This window comes from Acanthaster planci, linkage group LG15 (assembly GCF_054643075.1).
Source record: "Acanthaster planci isolate LZ-2023a linkage group LG15, COTS_SCS, whole genome shotgun sequence".
In the NCBI taxonomy this organism is placed as follows: domain Eukaryota; kingdom Metazoa; phylum Echinodermata; class Asteroidea; order Valvatida; family Acanthasteridae; genus Acanthaster; species Acanthaster planci.
The window spans coordinates 14177632-14202555 of NC_141791.1; the positions used below are offsets into that span (position 1 = coordinate 14177632).

The window sequence follows — 24924 nt, forward strand, 5'->3', positions numbered from 1 at the left end:
GAAAATTATTACTAAATGCTTCTTTGCAACTTTATACTCCTTTGAATGTGCACTGTTTAATGTTCTTAGTTGACCATATTAGAGAAAGGTGCACCTTTGAATAATTTCAATGTTCTCCATGCTTTTCAAGACCAATCAGAGCACTGTTATACTGTAATTTCATGTCAAGAAGGGCAACGTTTATCTTTGGTAGTTTTGATTGAAATTGCATTAAAATATGCTCACTAACAATATTTGTGGGAAGACTTAGCTCACTGATCCATACACACGTGTAGAAAAGCAACGTGAGGCAAGGTGCAAAATAGGATATATTTTACTGCTAAAAAAGTGAGGTGTCTTCATGAAATGTCATCTAACTTTCGCTCTCCATTATACAAACTTACATTGTTACAAAAATTATAGGAACAAAATCAGTGTCCTCAAAATGACTGCATCAAAAACTCACCAAAGTTTAATACAGACAGAACATCGTAAACTTGATACAATGCATACACATAATGTTTGATTCATATTCCACAAATTCCAATTTCATCGATCAGGAAAATAAAATATTGATTAGAATCTCCCGAAACAAACATCATGTGAATAATTCCTGACGTTTAATGTTAACGAGATAAACTACAACGAAAACGTTTCTGAGACACATCAGATAAAAAAGTATTTTGTATGTACCGCCTGCAATGGTTTAGTAATTTTTTACCGGGAGAGAGGAGCAGCCAAAGACTAGACAAACTTGTTGGCAATATTTGCTGAGCCTCAGAGACGTTTCACGTGACATTCAATGGCCCTCTTTATAGGCGGAAGGGATTGGGTTGGGTTTTGAATGGAGCGACAATAGTACAGTGGCTCCGTGCAATAGTTATCACTGTAACCGCCATTGGTGGGGGCCACTGCCAATGACCAGTGACAGTGTTTACCATGGTCATCGAATTCCATCGAAACCCAGTTCTTGAACTCATGTCATCAACGTGTATTCAAACAATTCGTAACTTGAACACGGTCGGCAGAGGTACGCAGAGAGTGCCTTAATACCCGTGTGTAGCCGACCATGTCGGGCACGGTCTTTGGTCAAGTTATCCCTTTTTGTTATAGTCCGTGACTTTGTTCGAAGACACATAATCCCCCACCACACGTCTGCCTTATTCAAATGGGAAATCATGCCACTATATTCCTCACTGTAATTGTCTGTCTCGTAGGTTTAGAGGGGCTACATAAAGGCACTGCAGAGGTGCTCAAACATGCCGGCCTTAGGGACTAGCATCACCCCTCCAAACACTTTTCACCTGTGATCGACGACGCTGCCAAGAATAAATTTCAGCTGAACGGAAATGAAATAAAGCCCAAACTATGGCTTCGCTTTTTGACCGTATGGCGTTCACTGGATCAGAGAAAGAGCTGTACGGAGATTAGGAAGTAGCATGGGGTTGAAAATGAATTAAGCTGGCAACAAGAAAGTTTTGTAAACCCTCAGTCGTTTGCGGAAATGAAGTAATCAACAGGTCCGTTTTTTATTTGCGCCTCTTTTGGCCCAGGACATAAATTTTACTTGGGAGCATCTTTCTCCGCCTCTTACATATCTGCAAACTTTATCTGACATCCTTTTTAGGTCAGCTACGAGGCCTTACTGAAAAGTGCCCTTTCAAGTGTGTGAATTTTGCCATTTTTTTCTTGACAAAATGAGGACACTATTGAATTGATGTCATTTTAGAACACTGCTCATTTTAGGGTTTTTCGTTCATTAAACTACGTACCCAAAATCGTCACACTTAAAATATCTGCCAGAAACCTGTAGTTACTACCTTAACCATCATGTGCTGAAACAAAAATCGCCAAGAAAGAGAATTGAAGACAGCAATATATCCAGAATTTCTACACGTGTTGGGGTTGAAATGGCCGCACCGTTGAGGTTACTGTCTGAAATGACATCAACGTTTATTGATGAATATGCACATCTCCATAGTACAAAGAATCCAAAGGCACCAAAATGCAATGAAAGTGGTGAAGCAGACATTTAACGTAAAGAAAACGGGGTGTATTAAAACAATACTGCATGGCTTTTTTTTGTTACAATTTCCTTCCGTACCATGCATGTACCAAATGGCTTTCAAAATGTCACATATCGAGCTGATAACTACATCTTTATCGATACCACCTACTCAGTGTCGCATTAATAGTAACACAATCGATACCACAGACTTCCAGACCAAGCAATCTCAGCTTGCAATCTCTAGCTGAGAAGTTAACTCGATAAACCGGTGGATAATATGCCAACCAACGCTGTCATTTTGATAAATTAGATTAATGCTACATTAACTGAAGTGACTGCGTCATTATCGATCAGGTAATTGGTTCATTTTATCGATTCGTTTGGCATCCTGTGGTCCATGCAGTTAGCGTCCAAAATATAATTGCAACCGTAGGCCTACACACGCTAAAACCGGAGTCGCTTCTGCGTTGTTTTCGACACAAAATTAAAGTCTGTGTCTCGACAATTTTTATTCCTTATTTTCTGGCCATCTCTGAACCAAAACGCAAATCGTTACTTCCGTGATTCTTTGAAGATCCACGATTCTCTTTAGTGTCAGCATAACCAAATAACTGCTGTATGCTGGCCAAATACCGCCAACATCATTGACGTCATGGCCATTATTAAGAGTCACTTATTTTGTCATCCTTTTACACTCATTGCTCTGATCCTCCCCCCCTAAAGCATAGGCAAAGAAGGTTGTAGTCAATCGATCCTATTAGTAGGCGTCAACAGGATCTTTACGGGGGGGGCAACCTCTTTTTTTCCGGGGTTGGGAAATTTCCGGGAGAAGGGGGCAAAGGACTCATCGGATAAAAGTTTATAGGCGGTCAGTGTTGATTTTTTTGCCAACAAATTGGTGTTCTATCTTCTTTCATTTGGCCCTTCCCCCACTCCCCTGGGATATCTACCTTCGCCTGCCTGAACGCAGAGTGCTGATAAAATTCCTTTTGGCTTTCCTGAAGTTAGGATCCAATTCAAGGCAACAGACGAACTGAGTAAACTCCTCCTGTTTAGGCCCTAAACCTTATGGAAATTCATATATTAGCTCGGTTTCACATTGGGCGGTGTTTCGTATCAATTAAACAAACAACATGACTTCATGTCATTACCATAAGCCCGATGCGGAATGACTGTAAGCAACGCTAGCTTAACACCGACTCTGACGAATGTGCTGAATTTGATCTTGTTATGATTTTGTATAGACGTCCTCGCAAATGCGTACCTGAGGGAATTTACCAGCCGTGCTACAGTAGGTGCTGTCATGCGCAGTGCTTTCACAACAAGTCCCTCACGGAATCCATATGATCACGTCAAACGCGTCACGGCTTTTGCTCGCAAGTTTAGAGACTATCCCAGAACACAATCGCTGAGGCAGGTGCAATGGCGTCAACCCGTTTTCAGTCTGGAGTGTGAGGATACATATTTTTTGAAGCGATTGTCTCCATTTTTCCATCTATGAAAGAGTCCTTACCCCCACAGAAAGCGGACTATCATGGTTGTGAGAGTGCTGGCACTATCAACTCATGAAAAAAATGAGAGAATGTACGGGGGGCAAGTCCCCCCCCCACGCCACGGGTGAAGATAACTTTCATGATTTATGTGCAAAATAAAAGAGCTACATGAATGCTGTCTGAAACCGATCATATTGTTACCTGACGTTGGCAAACTAACAATGGAATCGGCCGATTTAACCACATCAAGTTTGCATTACAATTAAGTTTGTTAGCGCAACTCTGCAATCTTCATATACGTGCACGCACAAGCAGTAATCACGTAGAGGCTCACTACATGCCAAGTACACAGTTGGTGACGTAATACACCGAGCACGCGTAGAATGGTACATAATAATAGTCAAGCCCAACCATCATAACATAACACACATTATTATTAACATCAAAAAGTCCGACCCGTGAGTACCTCAGTGAACGGGTTGCTCAGCCAATCAGCGCCGTGCTTAAACGCAGTTCAGCCCCTTGTCTTCAGCAGGCAAACACCTGGGGAATTCCCATCGCGATGATATTTGTAACTTTCTCTGTAAACGACAGCTAAAAGAAAACGTTAAATAAAATCGCTGGAGAAATTTCTCGTTTAAATACGGCCCGACTGACGAGATATCTCGGACAGCGTGTCGGGAGCGACTAGATCGACAGGACGGAAAGAACAGAGCGCGGCTGATCAATGAACATTTCGCTCTTAGACTTAGACGAAATTAACCCTTACCAAAGACCTACTTCACCAATAACGAGCTGTGAGAATACAAACTTGGACAAGCTGAGCAGCCAGAAAAAATTGAGCCAATTCTGAGTTGAAGTGTAGTTTTAAAAGTATCATCTTCCGGAATGACTGATCTGGTTTCATCTTCAGCTTGTGGTGGGGCAATGGCGTCGATTCACCCGGTACCAAAGACAGGTGAGTGGGCTTATTTCCTTACCAAGGCTTATTCCGTAACAAAGAAAGAAAATGAGTACGTCATTTACGATCATTAATCAAGAAATTTGAATTGATAGGATCACACAACATTTACTTGTTGAACACTGAAAAAGTCATTTTAAATGTCATTTTTCAACTGGGCAATTTTTAAAAAAGTATTGAAACACACAGCTATTTCCTCTTAAATTTTAATGTTTTATCCGAAACCAACTGTCTCTGATTTCGATTTCCCCAAAAATTAAAGCCAAGTCTTTTTCAAACTGAAACTAGTTGATAAAAACGACACCTACAAGTCAGTGCGCTCGTAAAAGTCCAATAGAAAAAGTCTGGCGCTTTTTAATGACTTAGGCAGATTAGATGTAAGCACAAATCACAAATGAAACGACAACTCGATGTAAACATCTATCCCTGCAGCACCAACAATACTGGAACTCTAAAATACATGTACAAGAAATCTATCAATTCTGACTTTAAAGAAAAGATTGCTGGATTTAACTTTACGTCTGGCTTTACTGATTAAAGATTGTCGAGATGAATTCCCCGCGTCTATCTCTTGTAAACAAAAAGGACAAGAAAAGAAGACGTTGATATACTGGCAAGTTCGTTGGTTGGCAAGTAAGCTCCGAGTGATTGTGATAAAAAATGAATGTTATTACCATCCATGGTACATCCAAGCTGAAAAGCTAATGTTAGTTAGTTCGCGAAGACTAACACCCACGCGTTCAGGATTTCGACGGTTTCTCCAATAAATAATAAATATGTGGCACAAACTCCAGGGCCCAGCTGTATGACATCATAGTTTGACTTGTAAGTTTACCCTGTCATGAAAATTGCATTTTTACGAGAGCAAGCCGTGAGAGCAGCCATAGTTACACCTCTTTCCAGTCGTTGAAGCGGACCGGGGTGATTTTTATGGGCCCTAGTCTTGTGCAGGTGCGTTGTCTCCCATCGCCCCCCGGCGATCCGTTAACTATCCCCCGGTGCCTAACGGATGTGAAGACGGTACTTAACCATCGCGTCCACTACAACCGCTCTCAACGGTTTTTACAGCAACGTTGTATGCTTTCCCATAAAATACGGACCCAAACAAAATCGGCTTTTACTTGATGAAGTTCGACAAATCGGAGACTGATTGGAAAGTTGCCAGCAACGGAGTAATTTCAAACACTTAGAAAGAAACTCTCTATCATTTTATTGACTTTACTGCCCAGGCTGCCTAAAGTCGGTTGCTATTTGTTTAAAATAAAACTATGGAAAAATACACTACAAACTGCACACTATTTCATAATTTGCTTTTTTGCAGGGGGGGGTGGTTGATGGTCCTCAGTGCAAGTCAAATCCATTGCTGCTTTGAATCAAACATCTTGAAACCTTCTTCTTTTTAGATTGATAAACGTACAGCATGGTGAAGACCAAGTAAATCAAGCTCATCTCTTCTTCTCTTGATTATAAAATGACCCCACTGGAGATAGAGTTAAATTCTGAAAGGCAGAACAATTTTGGTGTCATCTGTTGGGAAGTAATTTACAATATAAGCTAATCTCATATGAAGGGAAAAGATTTGGGAGTGAAAAACTATGGTGGACCTTTTGTTTCGTCTTTCCAAATAAGATAGTACGCTTATTCGTTCATGTTTAATAAAGAATTTAACCTGAGAAGTTACTGAAACTTTTCTACGTGAACAATGATTGACGTTTCGTTTTGAAGAAATATTTCAGAACTTGTCGACCTGTCATCGCAAATCGTTAATGGAGACAATGAGAATTAACTATTCGCGGCATGAATTGAAATGGGCGTGGTTTAAACAACAGACAGCCAATAGAAAGGCAGGACAATATCAAGTGACTGAAGAGTGCTGCGCTGCGACAAAACCCGTGGGAAAGTTTGGTAATAGAATGGTGATTCTCACTCTCTTAACACCTTTTGGGTAGAAGACCTTCAGTCAGCGTCATGTCATAACTACGTCTGGTCTGAACAAATTCCATTCCGTTAAATCCTCGTTTTACTTTAAAGTAAACCACACTGACAAAGACAAGCACCCAAAAGACGATAGAAAAGCAAATAACAGCATTATTTGTAATGTAATTAGCTATCAAAGCTAGAGAAGGGACCAAAACGGGTATTGATAGTCTAACAGACGAGACAAAGGGCACGAAAGCACTGATCATGTGATATGCAACGCATGCGCAGTGAACGGGAAGATACACAGACCAGCTGATGAGAGGGCTTATGTTGTGACACCTGTATAACTCGACACAGGAGGACCCACAATCGTGTATGATGGACTCACATCGTGGGAAAATCTCACCAGGTTACGATTGGTGGGACGAACAAAAGATCTTAACAAATTGCGAATATAATTTCGAATACATAATTAAGGGAAGGAGACAGAACATACGGGATGGGTTGTGGTCAACTTATTGTTGGCGTTTTCTGCAGATATTACGGAATCTCAGAGCAGCAAAATTAGAAAAGCAAAAACAAAACAAAACAAAACTAAAATAAACCAAGGTTTAAAAAAGAACATAATTATCACTGTAAAATAATGTTTCAAATGAATGGCCCTTTACAGAATTCTTATACTACTGTCTTTCTGTGAAAAGACCTCTTCCAATACGCAATTCCAACAATAGGCCTACTCTGGAAAAACGTAATTCGTATTCAGCTGAAATATCCCTATAAACTCGAATTGTACACAATCGAAAATCGAAACAACACAAATGTTGACACTGAGATAGTTATTGCGGTAAATGGGTGATTCTAAAGAGTAGGAAGAAATACCAGAAAAACAAGCCAATCACTTGAATCGACCAGCTGCATGCTGGGAGTGTATGCACTGGTGAAGTCCATCAACCCTCCGTCTCTTCACCACTTGAACACCAAGCGATCAACCCGTGTGAGACGGTGGGCCTCATGCCGGCCACATGCTGCTCGCTACATCGCGTTCTCGAGTGTTCCGCAATAACTTCAGGTTTCGAGCCTTTGACCTTGAAACTAGCCCATAGTCAACCACTTCAAATCTCTCAATGCTGTGAAGGTCCTTGGCGTAAGGTTTACCAAATTCTGTAGACTTACTTTGTCCACGCAATGCTGCGCCGATGAGTTAAGTTTTCTGGTTTCGTCTGTGGAACATTTTAGGGAAGCGATATAGGCCTAAATTCCAAGTTGGCAAATTTCTCTCCTGACGGATGTTCCAAAAAACCAATCAATTTTAAACTCAAAATGTCTATGACAAAGGAACCAATGACAACACTGGTAAGAAAAATGCAACAAAATCTCAAGCTTCATTCACAGCTTTCATCAAAGCAAAAATTGACACGAAGCAACTGGGCCACGATATGGTTACAAAATCAGAGCAACAGCCTGACCAGACGTAAAGCTTATAACAAAACAATCACCGGAAATCTGCTGTTGAGAAAACAAAAGCTTCGATTTGCTCCAAATTGATCACACGTTAAATTTTTACTAGTCAATTTAACAACACAGAAACCATCGTCTTTTGTCACCGACAAACACCTGTTGTCCCGACTATTTTTACTTCAGATTTTCAGGCTTCGTGGGGTTTGATTTTTTTTTTAGACAAGGACCGGTCGACCGCGGCCTTCGAAGATCACGCAGGCGCTCACTGGGCAAGAGGTGACAATCTCTTGGTTGGGTACTGACGAGCAAACTCGTCTGACAATGCACGACAGGAAACACGTTCTCACGATGAAAGTTATTGAAATTCCGATTTCAACAGACTTGATCAGTTCCTTCGATAGGACACACACAAGAGGCACTTTAAAATAATTTGTACAAATCATAAAGACCATTAAAGTTGATTTTTGTGAGCTCCAAATAGTGAAACAATCTTGAACTAATCATAATATCCAAAAGTTCACATTATCCATAGTAAAAGGCAAGATACATGCAAGAGAAAAAAGATCAATCGATGGGTTAGAAGCAATCTCTTCGGTGTTGAGTAGGAGTTATGTCAGTCTTCTTCATGAGATAAGTCTATGCATTATTGACATGAGAAAACTGCATTTGAACCCACAGGCCCATCCCAGGAAATCCTTACAAGCCACTTTCGACACCAACGATTTTCCAGAGTATACACAACCTTTTGGTATCAATTCGAATTTCCACTTGAAGTAATGAAGTCATGTTCATTTTATGATGCAAGGCAGAAGATAGGCTCTTTTCTATTCTTGGTAGGGAGATGCTTTTGATTCACCCCCAACTCACGAGTTCTTACACCTTCGAAGTTACTACACTGTATATGGAAGTCGCTCACTTAGAGTACAGCAGCTGCATCGCGAGTCCAGTGGACCAAATCAAATACAATCAAGTAGGACAATTGAACACTTAAAACATGGCATTTATGGTAATCTAGTTTTCACAATAACAATTTAGGACACGGTGTTGAAAAAAGAGAGCATCCGGGACCTTGCAGAACTTGCCGAGTTGACAGTGTCGAAATGTGTCCGGGGCAAGCCGATTATGCGCGCTTGGCTGCTTCGACAGATGCCTGTCGTGGGAAACTCATCTTTCTGCCACCCTGGCCCGTTTATGGGCTGGGAAATGACAACAGCATGAAACAAAAAGACAGAAGGAGAAAACACCTTTAGTTTTACGGAGCGTCATTTTGCCGATCTCGTACCAGCGGATGCATGTCAGCAATGATACAACTCATATTGAGAAACTGCGGCATTCAAATGTTTTTGCTCGTCCTTTGAAAATTAAAAGTAATGAGCTGAGTTTTACGAAGACCGATGTCTGCTATAAATATTTCAAAAGAAAAACGTTTTTTAAATCCACAAATAATAAAAAAATCTTATAAAAACAAGTATAGTGACCCTATAACGAGCCAAGTAAATATTTGCTTCGATCCTGTACGATGACACATGCTATAGAAAAGTTTGTTGCGCCCCTCTGGAAACGTAACGGACCGTTTTATTCTAAACGTGTCAGCAGAAAACACCGTCAACAACAACAAAAGGTGCAGTAACAAAGGCCTGGAATGCCGTGCAGTCTCCATCACCCTGAATTATGAATCAAAAAATCGAAAAGAAAAGAGATCAGTACAACAGCTGTTGAAATGAATGGCTGAGAATGGGCAATGCATCGCTGAATTTGACCAAACTATTGTTCCTGTTATTTTGACTGAAATCCATGGTGAGACGGGCACCACCATTATTTTCTCATACGGGATTATATCGATCACCAATATCGATAATCGACACAATAATGTAAAGAAGTGAATTGAGTTTTGATGACTCGGTCTGATTCCCACGGTATACGACTGCACGAAATCGCACGATTTCTCACAATTTCGCTGAGCTTTCACCCCAACCGTAACGTATGCATATAATCTGCTCCATTGTTATAACTCTATTTACTAAAATCTCATTCAACGGGAAATTCCTGAATTACCGAAAGCTCACGAGTTTATGGTCTGGGGAGGACCCAGACCCACAAGCCTGAAAGCTGTGCAATACACAGTACAGTTTTCAGCCAAATCTATGCGACTGAATATTGCTGCCGGGGGAGGCGATAATGGACAATTGCAGAGGTTTTCAATGCATGTGGAAATTGTTCATTTTCTCATTTCACGGCCCTCCGTGAGCGCCTTGGTTTCACTTGTTCTAGAATAAAAAACAGTCACAAAAAACGAACAAAAAGGTATGTACATGTACAAGTAGAGAACAATCGTGCATGAACTTCAAATTAAATGGTTTAAGCACTTCTGACTTTGAGATTTATTTCAAACAGAGATAAATGTTCCACGGATCGATTAATGACAATGTTTTCATCCGTTTCCGCTTGAGGTGATAAATTCAGTGAATTGTATTAACAAAGCAATACTTTCTGAACAAGCAAAAACTCTTTTGTAAATCTGGGACGTTTGAACTGTTCACGCGTCACCGATGCCTAGCCTTCACCAACAGGCTCATGCATGGGGCCGATTGAGGGGCCTACCAGCCCTAGAATAACAATATTACACGTGCCAAAGTCTAGTCTTTGGTTCCCCTTATGGAAAATAGAGAAAAAATGGTCTAAGCTCAACCTTAGTCGGACGATTCTTGGTTTAAACAATGAAAAACTGGGCTGAGGTCTTAACTAGCGAACAATACGAGTGGCGCGTGTTTGTTAAGGAGCCGTGCGCGGCGCCATGTCCGTGGCTTGGCTCGTGTTGGGCGCGCTTCTCACGGTAATCTGCCACGCGTGATCTAATTGCTGCCCCGCGACCTCCACGCGCACAGCACGCTGAATTGTTTTACAGACCAGTCACTCTTAAACCTCAACATACCGAAGCTCGTAAACAACAACAAAAACCTCCCAAGTATATAAAAAACCCGCACAGATTTACAGCCACTATCACTTTGTATGAGCCGTGATCCGAAGGTTGGATTTGTTCCGAGAAGTAGTTTTTTTCTGGACAAGAGGAAAGCGATGAAGTTGACCTGCGAAGAATCTTTTGAGCAGGTCTCGAGACAGACCGAAGTTTCCGGAGTGACCCGTCTACTCTGCTCCAACCGACGGGAAGAAATCATCTGCGACCGGCGAGGGATTGAATGGCGAAAAGGTCGGCGCAAAGACCACACGATACAATGTTTTGTGAGCAGAGCTACATCATTTTGATGGTTCATTCCAAATCCTCCAAAATTCTTTTAAGTTTTCAGGGTCCTCACAGGCTAGTCTATAGAGCATCGCTGCGTGTATTTCACTGACTATTGGTTGATTCAGTTGGGTTCAAATCCATGCGACTTTCCCGTAATATAATTTAGTTCATCGTGCTTCCTGTCGTTTGTTTGTTTGTTTTTGTTTCTGCCACCCACTATAGATCTCCACGTTCAATTTCTCCAAGCTTACATCGCCCTTTTCGTTTCTTTTCTATGTCCCAGCTTGCCATTCCTTCCAATGTTCCAGTTCTTCTGCATTTGACGTTCATCAAACTCTTGCATTTCAATTTCTTTGTTTCACCTAATCTTGTCCTGCCACTTTGTCGCTCCCCTTTACGACTCCAGTCTGTTCAATCTTTCCTTAGATCTCAACTCGTCTGTGTATCGTCCTGAATACTCAACGGTCATTTTTGTCCTTTGACTATTCACAAGCCCACTTTTCACAGTGCCTGTCTCCGTTTTTCAGGCGACCGTCTCTTGGATATTCCTTGCAAAGTCTGTGGCGACCGGAGTTCGGGCAAGCACTACGGTGTGTACGCCTGCGACGGCTGCAGTGGATTCTTCAAGCGTTCGATCCATCGCAACCGTGTCTACACTTGCAAACAGCAGGGCAGAGGAGGTGGATGCTGCCCGATCGACAAGACCCATCGAAACCAGTGTCGGGCATGTCGACTGCAGAAATGCTTCGACGCTCACATGAATAAAGATGGTGAGTTTTCGTCTATACTGAATTCGACTCAAACCTATGGACACAATTCCAGTCTCGAAGGAATTAGAAGCAGGTTTATTAAATGTTTGCCGTATTTTCTTTCCTATATAGAAAAGAAGACAGAAAGGGCTCTTTTTGTTAAGGTTCGGAAAAATAAACAATAGAGAATCGCATCCAGCAGTACTATGCTTTCAGGGCTTCTGTCATACTTCGTGCAATTTTTGTCTTCCATAAAGTTCAAAATCGTTACCTTTCTTGTGGTAACTATGAAACCACCAAACAAGGAATGAGAAAAATTAAATTACCGATAATTCTTTGGCTCTACAATCTTCTTGAATCTTAAACTCCTGGGGTTATACTTTAAATGGCGTTTGCTAACCAAACAATATCGACTTCAGATTTAAGGTAATAATTAGTTAATATTCTGCAGTCGGTACGGTACGAAACCAAAACAATAAATACTTAAAATTGCAAGCAATGAGCGAACTTGATCAGGGGAAAACACAGCTGATTTTCCGACTTCATCTTGCTTCTCAATCGATCTGAACGGTTATTAGGCCTAAATTAAATTCCTCGCGAAAAAAAATATTCAATTAACTTTGCAACCGTCTGACATGCAGGCCGCGTAACAACACCTCGATAAGATGAACCATCTTCCCGTCCAATAATATCTCAAATCATGTCCACGTCGTTGGCTTCGCGCCGTCACACATCCACGCAAAATCCAAATTAAAGTTTCTGCTCTTTTCACGCCCACATTTTCGGGGTAGTCGATAGACAGTCAGGCTGCGGATGTATAGGGACTGATTGCGCCTAATTTTGTTCAAGTGGAAAATGCGAACAGGCGCGTGTCACGAAGCAGAAAAACACTTCCTAAACTCAAGTCAAAACTAGTCTAGATGTACAGTTCAATATTACTCAGCGGCAATATACATGCCAGGTAGTACTCATCAATAATGAAAGCTAGACTGTATTGGGTTGAATGTCAATTTAAGCATAGCTCTAGCAAGTATGAGGAGATGAGATGCGGTTTGTTGGCCTAAAGTCCATCATCTTAAATCAAAACTTATTCATTCGTTACAAATTAAAATTAGTGAATGATAAAATGGAAGCAAATATCTTATAACTTTCTAACCACCGGTTGGTAAGCTACGCACAGTTATTCACTAAGCATCTTTCTTTACTTTCGTGCTTCGTAACCCACTAAATGTCTGCTTACAATATTTATGTAAGCCTTGTTAGTGTTGGCTCCGTCACTTTTTAATATAAAAAACTCCCCCGTGACTCTCGCGGTTAAACCATACGACCGCTGTTTCACGCCTGGGCGTGAACACACGCAAGCCCGCCAAAATTAGCTCGGGGCGGAAAGCGGGAATTCATGTAAAAAAAACTGAAACCAATAACAAATAATTAGAATGTTGACTTCAACTTATCAGTACAAAAACGGCCTTGACACGGATGGCACGTACCGGTTGGAAGTTTGAGGCAGAGCAAAATGACAACTTTCGGACTGAATATCGCATGAAAAGGTGGAGCTAAACCTTTTGTAATTGTGACATTTCTGTACAAAAATAGAAGCAAATAACACATACGCTCCAGCACTGATAAGAAGAGGACTATCAAGGACAATTTTAGGTTCCAAGTTTTTGTCTTCCATAACTGATAATATAAGGTAACTCTTATATCAATTCAATTTGTAAAGGCTCAAAGGACATTGTTAAATGTAAAACAGTGCTATGAGCGTCGAACTGGACCAAGACAGGGAGCAATTTTTTTAACAACAGCGGCTCTTTTGAGATGTAGACTTGCGGGTACACCATGGAAACAATCTCTTTTGGAAGAGGTGTGGTTCTTAGAACAACCAGGGAGTGCGGACTCGATGTTTCGAGGACGGCCTGAGCATCCTGGCCGTCCTGGATTTGAGATGAAGGACTTTAGGCCAACAAAACACATCTCATCTCCTATTAGTAGGAGGACCATCTCCCTCGTTCAGCCTATCAGTGGAAGGACCATCTCTCTTGTTCAGCCTATTAGTGATAGGACCATCTCTCGCTCAGTTTTCCATCTCTTTAAGCTTTTCTCGTGGAATGGCTAAACGATGCAAGAGAGAAAAGCGCTTAAATCAGCATCACATGGCCTGCCTACAAAATGACCAGTGTCTTATTTCCCACCTTAGTCTAAAAACATTTCTGGAAATAATCGCGAGAGGAATGTAATCCAAGGTGTGCTCGACTGATCAAAAAGTTTGACCCTACATCTTCCCCCACTATTCTCCCAAAACCTTTTAAATATTCGCGTTTTCTTTAATTTGTACCAGTAGTTTTTTTGTTTATTTTTTCTTTTATTTTTTTACACAGTTTACATTAACTACATTAATTTCCATCGTGAAAACTGCATCTGTCGCTTGAACAAGCATTTCCGGGATCTTTGTTCATTCTTGTGAACAAAAAACACCCAAAACTGATACCGGTAACAACATGCGTCTCATTAAAGGTTTTAAAGTGTAACACAATCGCTTCGATAATAACCGAAGCACAGCTGTGAAATTTTCACCGACCCCCCCCCCCAAAAAAAAAGAAATAATTGAATAAATAAAATAAAACCACTTTTGAACCATCGGCAATTAGGCCTAACCATACTTCTACAACCTTTTGTCTGACAGCCCAGAAAATATTTAAAGCACACAATTAGAAAGCCAAATCTCCGGAACGGTAAAATGAATAAATAATTCCCGCATTTGTCCCACGAGTACTCTGAATGTGAGGGTCGATGACAACGGAATAAGAGCGGCAGGTTTACAAAAAAATAATCATGTGAACGGTGAAGCTGTGTCAACGACGGTCATGCTCAAGTGCAGACGTGAAATAACAACTTGTCTTGTATGCGCCAACACGCGGGTCCTGAAAAAAAACAACACTCCAAATACGATCGTTCCCTATTCGAGTGTGGGTATAGTTTCATTCAGTCTTTTATTCCTGCATAATATGAATTATTAAAACCCCAAAATTGGGAGATTTGCAAATGGGATAGAACGCACGTCGCTGATGCATATACACAAAGGATTTTGGGAGGCGGTATTCAGTCATACTGAAGCGTGGATTGTTTCACTCAACGTGTTCTGCAACAAAAAATGAAGACAGACTGCGGATGCTGAAAGGCACCGTTCTGAAGATTACCCGACTTCGTTTTTCTTTTCTTTTTTTGTGTAGGTGCGGTCCGCTGTAGGATCACAGCTTCAAATTCCATGCACTTACAAAAATAGGAGTAAACTCAGGTCAAAAACAAAATCCATGCCCAACCCGTCTGCCCTGGAAAGTCTTTTAAATCCTGTTCCGCTCCAGGAACCAAGTAAACTTTATCTTTGAAAGTTTTGAAAATGAACTTATAATTATGACCAGTCTTCTTCCTTGATGAAGTGCACAAAGATTGGACAGTTTGCATGTTACCAGCCAAAACTAGCTCATTTAAGTTTCAGCGGGCGACGTCTTTAGTCTATCGTCAACTCACGGTTGACTGGCCTCTCAGACAAGCGAGCGGCCTGCGGACTGCTCGGCGTCATCTAGCTTTGCTCACTGATCAGACAGCATCGATTGCAATTAAAATATCTTGTATCTGGCTCCTATCTGTTTTTTTCTACAGCACCAATACAGCAGGGGAAAAAGTGCAAAGCCTTTTGGGGGCTCCTTTTTGGAATCCTATGTGAGGATTTACCCAAAATGCCTCCAGCTTGAATACCCCTCCTCGGCCCCCAGGGCTAACGCAGTGTTCAACTCGCGTGAGGCAGATGTTGTTTCAACGATAATGTTCACAGCCGCCTTTCCCCCCCCCCCAGTCGACTAGTCCTGAACACACTACACCCCCATCCATCACAAGCTTTCCGAAACACTTCACTTCGCACCAAAGGTTAAAACACCGAGACGTATGGACGGGCGACAAGGGGACAAGTCATGGTTGACTAGGCATTTCAATATGAAAGCGGGCGCGAGGGTACGCTAGACGGGGAGTTACAACAGCCTACAGCACGGTCACTGGTCGATCCCAAAACGCCGGCGTCCTTAACCTGTGCTGCGCACTTGTGCCGTACGACACGCCAACCCTCATTTTATGTAATTAATAAGAGCTGTGTATCAGAGGATTGGGATGGCTAACCCAACTTCCATGACCACGTGCAACGGATTAAAAATTTATGAAGTGTGTGCGCCTTTTTGAAGAGCATTTGTTAAACGCTCGAAAACTGCGACTTTTACTAAAGAATGGATCAGTTAATATCCATTACAGTAAAAATAAAAAGCATTCAGGAAAATTATGCCCTGAAGAAATTCACTCAACTCTGCCTTACCCCTCTAAAGTACAGGTTTCAAATTATGTTTTTGGTGCTTACACAAAGAGTACACGCGATAAAAACGGACCGCAGCTATAATGTACTGAAAAATAATAAATAAAAGCAAGTCACGAGCACTGCGAGATTACCTCAGAAAAAGCACCGCCAAATAAAATCAGCGGTAAGACGCGGAGGTAATTTAATAATAAGTCAATAATGACAGGGTAATCCAAATGATAGAGGTTTAATTTAAAGCAATACTCAGGGGAAAAAACCGCGCCGCGGTCTCACGATCTTTACACAGGCGGCTGAGCTAACTCCGTGGAACGGCACGCCAGACAACACGACCGGCTCTAAAATGGATCACCCGTGCTGGCTGTCAAAATAACGGTGGGCAGAGGTCGGTCCAGGCCCGGTCGGGATTGAGCGAAGTCGGACCTTTCGTTTCATGTCAATTACTACGGTGAGGGATCTCTGTACAAACAGACGTATTTTGATGTCCTTGCGAGTGTATTGAGCGGAACATTTCGTGTGGTAAACCCAAAGCCCTTTTGGGTAGTATTATACCAGGCACCGTGGGGTTTCCGATTTGTTATGCTTGTCCAAGCATTCCAGATGGCCATTTAATGGCATTTCATCGAGTGGGGAAACGAACCAAGTTGACTAAATCCTAAACACGAGTGGCAATTTGTAATGAAAACCACAGTCATCTAGAGAAATCGTTATATAATATTGTACGATGTCATATGTCAACCAAGTTTAGAACTCAATTGTATACTTCATTAACTGTCCGTAACAATGAAGACATTAACTATCAATCGAGTTAGTAGCATTGCACAGTAACTGATACGAATCAAATGCAATCCACAAGTAGTAAGTACTGAAGATAAATGGTACCCAAATCATCATTTCGAAATGTTCATCCCTAGGAGCACACTTTGCAATCTCATGAGAAACGAATATATCTGTCGACTACAAAAACATATGTGAAGAGCTGTCATGAGTATTAAATTTGTAGTTGTCCGAAACCCATTAAATCACTTCGGAAAATAGAATTGGGCAACTCCATCACTATCACACATTTCATGGTTTAGATATTGTGTAAAATAGTGAACTATACAGGCTTTTGGATTTTCAGAAACAGTCATGAAAAAAAAGATAAAATGTCCCCAAAATGACTCATATTTTTCAGTCACCGACGGAGAGTCTCTCCAGTCAATTAACAAGAGCCTGTTATCAACGAACAGGAACAGATTAAGCAAAACACGGCTCGCCTTTGACATCACCTCTCTGATTTTTGAGAGGTGTTGGGTCGTGAACGCACCTGCCCAGGTTGACTGTGCACTCAGCTCGCCGTCAAAAAAGACGGGTGTGTCACCAGCGTGCGGCGCGCGCTAAGGCCCCCGGGGACCCTCCCGCGACGTCTCGGCAGGCGCCTGCGACTTCAATTTACAAGCCGTGCATCATTTCCAATGAGTTGTTTTTTTCCCCCTCCCTTTGATTGAAATGACCACTGTAGCCCTGAAGCCAACCGGTGTTTCTCGCGTATGACAATATTGAGATTTTTAGCCAGGATCTTGGAAATGTCTTGCCAGCGAGGCTAAAATGCATTTTTCACGCCCTATTTAATTGCTGGCTGAAACCAGTTTCAGGAGGAGAATAGGTAGTGAAATGCCTCTGGACTTGCTGCTTATCTCGACTATCTATTTTATTCTCGAGAATTCGAGCAATAGGAAAGTGATTAAGCAAAATCGAATTCTAATAATGCGGCTAAGCTCAAAACGGTCCCAAATGGTGACTGTAGACCGGTCACTATGTAAGAAATCAGAAACTGGGTCATTTTTCAATAAAAACAAGGCGAATCCCTTGTCTCGTTCCCAAAATGCACCAACCGGAATCTTCTAGAAATGGGGCACCGCTTCCCCGCAGCACAACCAAGCAAGCCTAAACATGCCGGAGACTGTCGCGAGTAGCCGAGCATAACCGAGCCGTAACGAGCCAACCAACCGTTTTCTGCAATCAAGCACAACCAAACGAGCCTAAGCATGCCGAAGACAATCGAGAGTAGCCGAGCATAACCAAATTGTAACGAACCAACCAATCGTATTCTGAAATCAAGCACAACCAAGCGAGCCTAAGCATATGCCAAAGACAATCGAGAGTAGCCGAGCATAACCGAGCCGTAACGAGCCAACCAACCGTTTTCTGCAATCAAGCACAACCAAGCGAGCCTAAGCATGCCGAAGACAATCGAGAGTAGCCGAGCATAACCAAGTTGTAACGAACCAACCAATCGTATTCTGAAATCAAGCACAACCAAGCGAGCCTAAGCATATGCCAAAGACAATCGAGAGTAGCCGAGCATAACCGAGCCGTAACGAGCCAACCAACCGTTTTCTGCAATCAAGCACAACCAAGCGAGCCTAAGCATGCCGAAGACAATCGAGAGTAGCCGAGCATAACCAAGTTGTAACGAACCAACCAATCGTATTCTGAAATCAAGCACAACCAAACGAGCCTAAGCATGCCGAAGACAATCGAGAGTAGCCGAGCATAACCGAGCCTTAACAAACCAACCAATCGTATTCTGATTACCAAGATGAATGCACATGTAACCTACGTTTTATAAGGTGTAAATGTGAACTTTGATGTTGTGTCTACGTTCTAATAAACGTTTAACTAATGAATGTATTGAAATGGTTGAACACTGTATATGCTTGTGACCTGCAATTTAAAGTTTATATTTTATAAATATGAAGGATAAACTGAATTGAATTGAATCTCTCCATATTAAGATTGGCTAAAATCGCGAGCCTTTATGATATTGGCGCGTATTTTTTTCCCGGGGCAGTTCAGGGTGAGTTGAATTTTCCTCGCCAGACGTCAATCACAACAACACAAGCATGTTTTAGTCTAACCAGCCAAATTCCCACAGTCCCAGGCGCACTCTTGAACGTGGTCAACAAGCATTCCGGTACCTGAGCGGACCCTGGCAGGGCCATGGCCAGGAACAGATGAATAAACACTCGGCACGTGTCTGGCATTGTTTTCGCTCCAATCGGCGTCAAGTCGGCCCAAACAGCTTCATCGGTTACGCTAGCCCCAAAAATAACTTGGCTGACAAACTGAGACTTTTGAGATTTGTTGTTACAAAGTCTGGTGGAGGACATCCTTACCAAATGGGTGGGTTTATTGTCCCTTTGAAAAAAAAATCGATTTCCTTGTCACAGTGAAAGGCAGAACAGCGTTACATGACAGACAAGCTTTGATTTGGCCTTGTCGTGCGGGTTGTGGACAGAACCCCCCCCAGCTATTCGTCTGTAGACACAGCCTGTAGTTAAGCTCAAAGATATGAACACAAAGGAATTCAGAAGGGTAGAGAAAAATAATTTAACGAATGAACTAACTACAGGCAAACAACCGTACAAAATAACAATCAAATCGTACATCTGAAACCGAGGGGTTTTAAGAAGTGCTACCATTCCCGACTATTATTATACCCGAAGAAAACTTTCTCACGCTGTATTATTTGTTCACTTTGCCAGTGTTAATGCCATTCAATTTGGATGTCCTTTCCCTCCAATACCTAGCTGTGCAACACGAGCGCGGGCCACGCAAACCCAAGCCCAAGCCTTCCTTGGCAGACGATGGAAGCACCGGGTCTGCAAGCCCTGATCCCCCGCCAGTCCTCGGTCAGATTCACGGCGGGCCACGCGTTCATCATCATCACCACGGCATCGCGACTACCACCACCAACACACCAGTGGCTGTAGTCTCCTACGTGTCTAGTTCCATGTACTATGGGACTTTCTATCATAGTCTGTTGACTGCTGAGCAGTACAATGTGAGTCCGATGGCTCTGGACCTATCAGCGGCTAAGGTCAAGGCAGAGATGGAAGGGACCCCACATGTTGGATTCCACACAGCAATGGCAGGTAATTCTGATTAAAAAACAAGTCCAGTCAAATAACCGACAATAGACTACAGACTTGGACAATGACGACCAAACCACTACCTCATTGACGGACAAAGGACACGCTAGTGACGGGGAAGACAAGTCACTCACAGTTTCGACCATCTATGGAAAACTAACAAGATACATCCAACTGCAAGCCAAACAATCAATACCGTAGGTCTATTGTAAATTACCGACCACAACCTCACCACAAACATATTCACGATTATAAGTAGCACCAACTTCCCACCAACGACGGACCTCCTTTCCCTCATACGAGCCCTCAACGTACCACAATCCCCCTTCTCCACTACCAAGACATCCTGCCACCTCTACAGTCTCTCTGTTTTATGGGGATGATCAATTTTGCAACAAGCTAACACTCTAACATTCCTCCGTGTTCCCCGTGGCAGGCAGCCCAGAGAGTATGCCCGAAGTGGCGGCACGTCTCCTGTTTACCTCCGTCAAGTGGACAAAGAATATCCCATGCTACCGGCTGCTGCCATATCGCGACCAGGTATGTACTTTAGAATGTGGAACATAACAAAATAACGTCACTGAAAGTACAACCACCTTGTCTGTATAGCATATTAAACACATTCCGCCTTTGCATCAATCGTTTTTATGGTCCAAAAACTCGCTTCATTTGCCAACCCCCTTTTTGATTGATTAAAGATTAATCCCGGCTGTTGAGTATACCATGTATTGGTGTCACATGATGACGTCATAATGACGTCATGATACCATCAAGTGGAATTTAAAACTCCAAAATGTCTTTGAAACGAAAGTAAGCAGTCAGTACATGGTTTAACGAGCTTATACAGGGAAAAGATAAAACACCATCAATACGTCACAGTAAAGGAAAATCTTCAACAAATGCTCTCTGGCAACATAAGAACTAATAAACTCTTGTGAGGTCAAAAAAGGGGAAATTTATTGGTTTATTAATTAATTGTTTTAATTTATCGTCTACTGTCCACAAATCCACACATTTTACCAAACTGTAACTAGGATTAGTGAAACAAAATGCAAGCGTGTGCCAAAAAGTAAAATGACCCCGCTGCTCCACAATTCCAACTTAGTGTCTGGAGCCCGCCTCCGTAGACAATTACTAACAAAACAAATTGTTGCCAAGCTAAACTTCGAACCTTGTTCAGTCCGCACAAGTAGCTCGGCTGTCATAGGCTAAAAAAAACACAGAGAAAGGAAGGCAAAAACGGAGCGCGTGTCCATGAAACCAACTGACGGTATAAACGTCTGAAACTGTCAACTTGAGGCAGTTATAAATGACTGGAGAATTAAAGACACAACAGCGTGGAGAGGCCAAGTCTGGAATTCAGGGGGTTTAGCTCTCGTTCACTCCAACGCCATGGATGTCAGAAGCGCGCACACGCGCGCAGAGTTGGAAGAAAAGTCAGCACAGCCTTGTCTGTGCTACAGACACGCAAACAATGCTTCCCATTTTAGTGGTTGGTGTGTGTTTGTGTGGCCTATTGCATTTGCGGGTACTTCACGTCTCCCGCCCTTTTTGTCTGTTAATGATCCACCCTGGAGTGGGCACGTGCTGATGTTAAGAGTAACGTCCGTCGTGTTGTCGCCTAGAGTACCTCTAGCGAGAAACAACTTCAAGTTGACGGGTGTAAGCGCGCCGTGCCACGAGCTCGTGGGGAAAAATTATGCTTGAATTCGTCCAACTGGTCGGCTTACTTGCCAACTTGGCCTATTTTCCACCACGTACATGTTACCTGCACTTCTAGGAGTGCCACTTTGTCGGAGGAAATACCATCACTACGGGTGTTTTCATTTTTTCACCTCGAGTAGGCGAAGGAACTTGGAAGGATTGTAATTTCTGATTCTAGCACTGCGCACAAGGTTGTAATGACACGTTTCAGAAAAAGTTCTAAAAAAATCATTGCTGCTGAGAAACACGGGAAAAAACATTAGAAATCAAATTCTGCGAGCTTATTGTAAGGTGTACAACATTCGATCCGAGTCATCTTACTCAGAAAAATTAATCCTAGATCCAGTCTTAGATAATAAACCCGATAGGCTGGTGACATTATCTTGTAAAGCCAAGATCTCTTGCCGTCAACCCCCGAGCACAGAGCAGTGATTCAAATTGACAATTCTTGCCATTTATCTTTGGCCTGCAGGTGTTGCTCCTGGAGGAAGGCTGGAGGGATCTTTTCCTCCTCGGTGTCTGCCAGTGGTCCGTCCCGCTGGAGACAGAGACCCTCCTCAAACACCTGCCAAGAGCCGATAAAAAGACACCGGGGGAGGAACTCTCGCGTTTGACCTCCCAGATACGCTACATGCAGGAAGTGGTAGCACGGCTGAGGGCGCTAGACGTGGACTTCACCGAGTTTGCCTGCTTGAAAGCGGTGGCGCTTTTCAGACCGGGTGGGTAATAATTAACACGGTTGTCTTAATATCATTCTTACGTTTAAGTGGAAAATTAAGCACCTGGCAGAGATGCACAGACACACAGGAACTATTTTGACAAGATTTACACAGAAAAGGTGCTGGGCATTTTAGACGGCTATCAACACATTTGATCGAAGTTGGGCTTTGCTTGGACTGCACTTATTTTTCTTCTAAAGACATTTACTTCTTTTAAGATCACTGAGTATATCAGAATGTGCTGTTCCCCCTTTCAAGAGAAATGCAAAGTAAAATGTGCTCAGGAACAAGAGTGCCATGATCCTCTGGCAGTCCAATCTGCAATAGGACTCTACCACTATCAATCAGTACCAAGACTAACATAGTATAACAAACCTAAGGATATTGAAGTAACCAATTGTTGCTATTTATTTTGTCTTGAGCAGACACTCATGGTGTCCGAGAGCCTCAGCAGGTGGAGGCCCTTCAGGACCAAGCTCAAGTGATGCTGAGTGACTACATACGCCATGCCTACCCCGGCCGAAGCGTGCGCTTTGGCCGCCTCCTTCTCATCCTCCCCACCCTTCGGAGGGTCAGCAGCAAGCTCATTGAGCGGCTGTTCTTCAAGGAGACCATTGGCAACATCCCCATCGAGCGCCTGCTCAGTGACATGTTTCAGAGCAGCTAAGACTTGATCCAAGCACAAATGCAGAGGCCACCTTTGGAGTTCTTGCCAAAGCAATACAAATTTAACCCTAGTTCACACAAAGGGCTACTGTTGAGAGTCACGTATAACACACTCCTCACAAGCTGCTCTCTGCTGAGATCTCCGACAAGCAACAATAGGAGCAAGGGCTTCCACTAAGAGCTTCAGACCAACAAGCCCTGAACGACTACACACTACTCCACACTTGTTCAGCATCAGTGATTCCAAGGTCCATGCTATAACTGGGCAGACTGCCCATCAGAGGGTTATCTTTGACACTCAGAGTTGAATGCACTTTCCCAACTACATGTAGTTATCTTCTCTGTCTTGTTGCTATCCCATCACAGTAACTGAGTCATGGTGTGGGTGGACTTTTAAATATACATTCCCACCCCTTCTTGGCTTGTGCAGAATTTGAAATCATTAATCGAGTGTTTAGTTTCATCTTTTATAGAAGGGGCATTTGCCCTGTATGAATGTGTGCTGTTTTGATTCTTACATAAAAAAGAGGAGAGGACTTGGACAAGTTTAAACTACCAAGAACACCTCCGTTTTAACAAATAGACAATTCTGTGAACACAGTATAATCTTTAACCTATAGTTTAAACTTTTAAGTACAAACTATTTGCTCAGTACTGGAATTTTTGTGGGGCGGATGTTATTTCTTTGTTATTTAAACATTTGTAATTGGATATTTTGGCAAAATTTAAACTATTAAAAAGGTTTATTTAAACTAACGGTTTATTTTTAAACAGGATCCTATCCAAGGATCATATAAAAGACATTTGAGATCAGCGTTATCCTTTAGAATTTTTGCAACTCTTGATGAATGTAAACCTTGTCATGACAATGACTAATGCAGTGTTATGACATGATTGAAGTCACTTACAAAAACAATCATTTGTGAATAGTTTCTTTCCAAGTACCACATTTCTCCAGAGGTACCGTTTCAAATTGTTGTCGAAAGAACTAAACTGGAGCTACGACGATATGCTACAACAAGAAAGGCAAAGTCAGGCCTTTTACTGCACTGTACAAAGGGTTTGTGGGAACAGGTTTGGCACCAGATGTAAATATCTAACATTAAGTTAAATTATGTAATATATTGAAGTGGGTGTAGTAACTTAACTTATATAAAGATACCAATAAATTGAAAATGCTTTGAAAACCTGCGCACTTTTGAAGATTTGAGTTCCTCTTAAAATGAAGTCTGAGGTTTAATCTACTTGTACTGACACACCGTCAAACAAAACTCCACTTGTGGCCATTCGTAGTAGCTGCTCTACAGAATTTTTTTCCACTTTAGAAACATTTGTACGAGAAGGCTGTATACCCTCATTCATAACAATTTTGTTCAAGTGGAAATCAAATGCCTCTTGAAGATTTACACCTTTGATTGTAGCATCAAACTTAAGAACTGTGAGTATATTACTACCTGATGAGGTCTTGCACCTGTAAGATACAAGTTATTTGGGAGGGGGGTCTTAAACTGCCAAGGTTTACCTTGATATCACCTCTCAAATAGAAGGGCGAGTTCACAGTGATAGGTGTCGGGAAAGAGGTCTACAGGGACAGCCCTGGTGAGGGTGAAGGGCTTGCCGTGGAGTCTGGTGGTTGGGGGACAACAAAGACTGTCAAGAGGAAGAGAAATGGACGGACAAAGTTGTGGTTATATAATACAGCACATCACGCCATTAACGGCCTGGAGTAAGACTCGTCAAAGTGGGAAT

At 42.3% G+C, this 24924-nt stretch overlaps 2 protein-coding genes across 8 annotated transcripts in view; one reads left to right on the forward strand and one right to left on the reverse strand.

Moving 5' to 3' along the window:
- Positions 1–285: 285 nt before the first annotated feature.
- Positions 286–24924, reverse strand: part of LOC110978921 (tRNA (uracil-5-)-methyltransferase homolog B-like) — a 78496-nt gene continuing 53857 nt past the window's right edge. For 5 of the 6 annotated variants that reach the window (XM_087146786.1, XM_087146785.1, XM_087146784.1 and 2 more), the window contains one exon: positions 286–24825. In XM_087146786.1, coding sequence (XP_087002912.1) covers positions 24705–24825 — 121 coding nt within the window. In that variant the 3' untranslated portion in view covers positions 286–24704. The remainder of the gene's footprint in view (positions 24826–24924) is intronic. The other variant, XM_087146782.1, reaches the window with a different exon arrangement.
- On the forward strand, positions 4298–24370 carry LOC110978923 (nuclear receptor subfamily 2 group E member 1-like). Of its 2 annotated transcripts, none has more exons than XM_022234263.2 (6): positions 4298–4438; positions 11591–11833; positions 19745–20089; positions 20523–20626; positions 22263–22509; positions 22935–24370. In XM_022234263.2, the coding sequence occupies exons 1-6, from the start codon at positions 4369–4371 to the stop codon at positions 23174–23176; spliced, it is 1251 nt and encodes a 416-aa protein (XP_022089955.1). In that variant the 5' UTR covers positions 4298–4368; the 3' UTR covers positions 23177–24370. The 2 variants fall into 2 exon arrangements, with proteins under 2 accessions (XP_022089955.1, XP_022089954.1); XM_022234262.2 differs by lacking the exon at positions 4298–4438 and adding an exon at positions 10829–11027.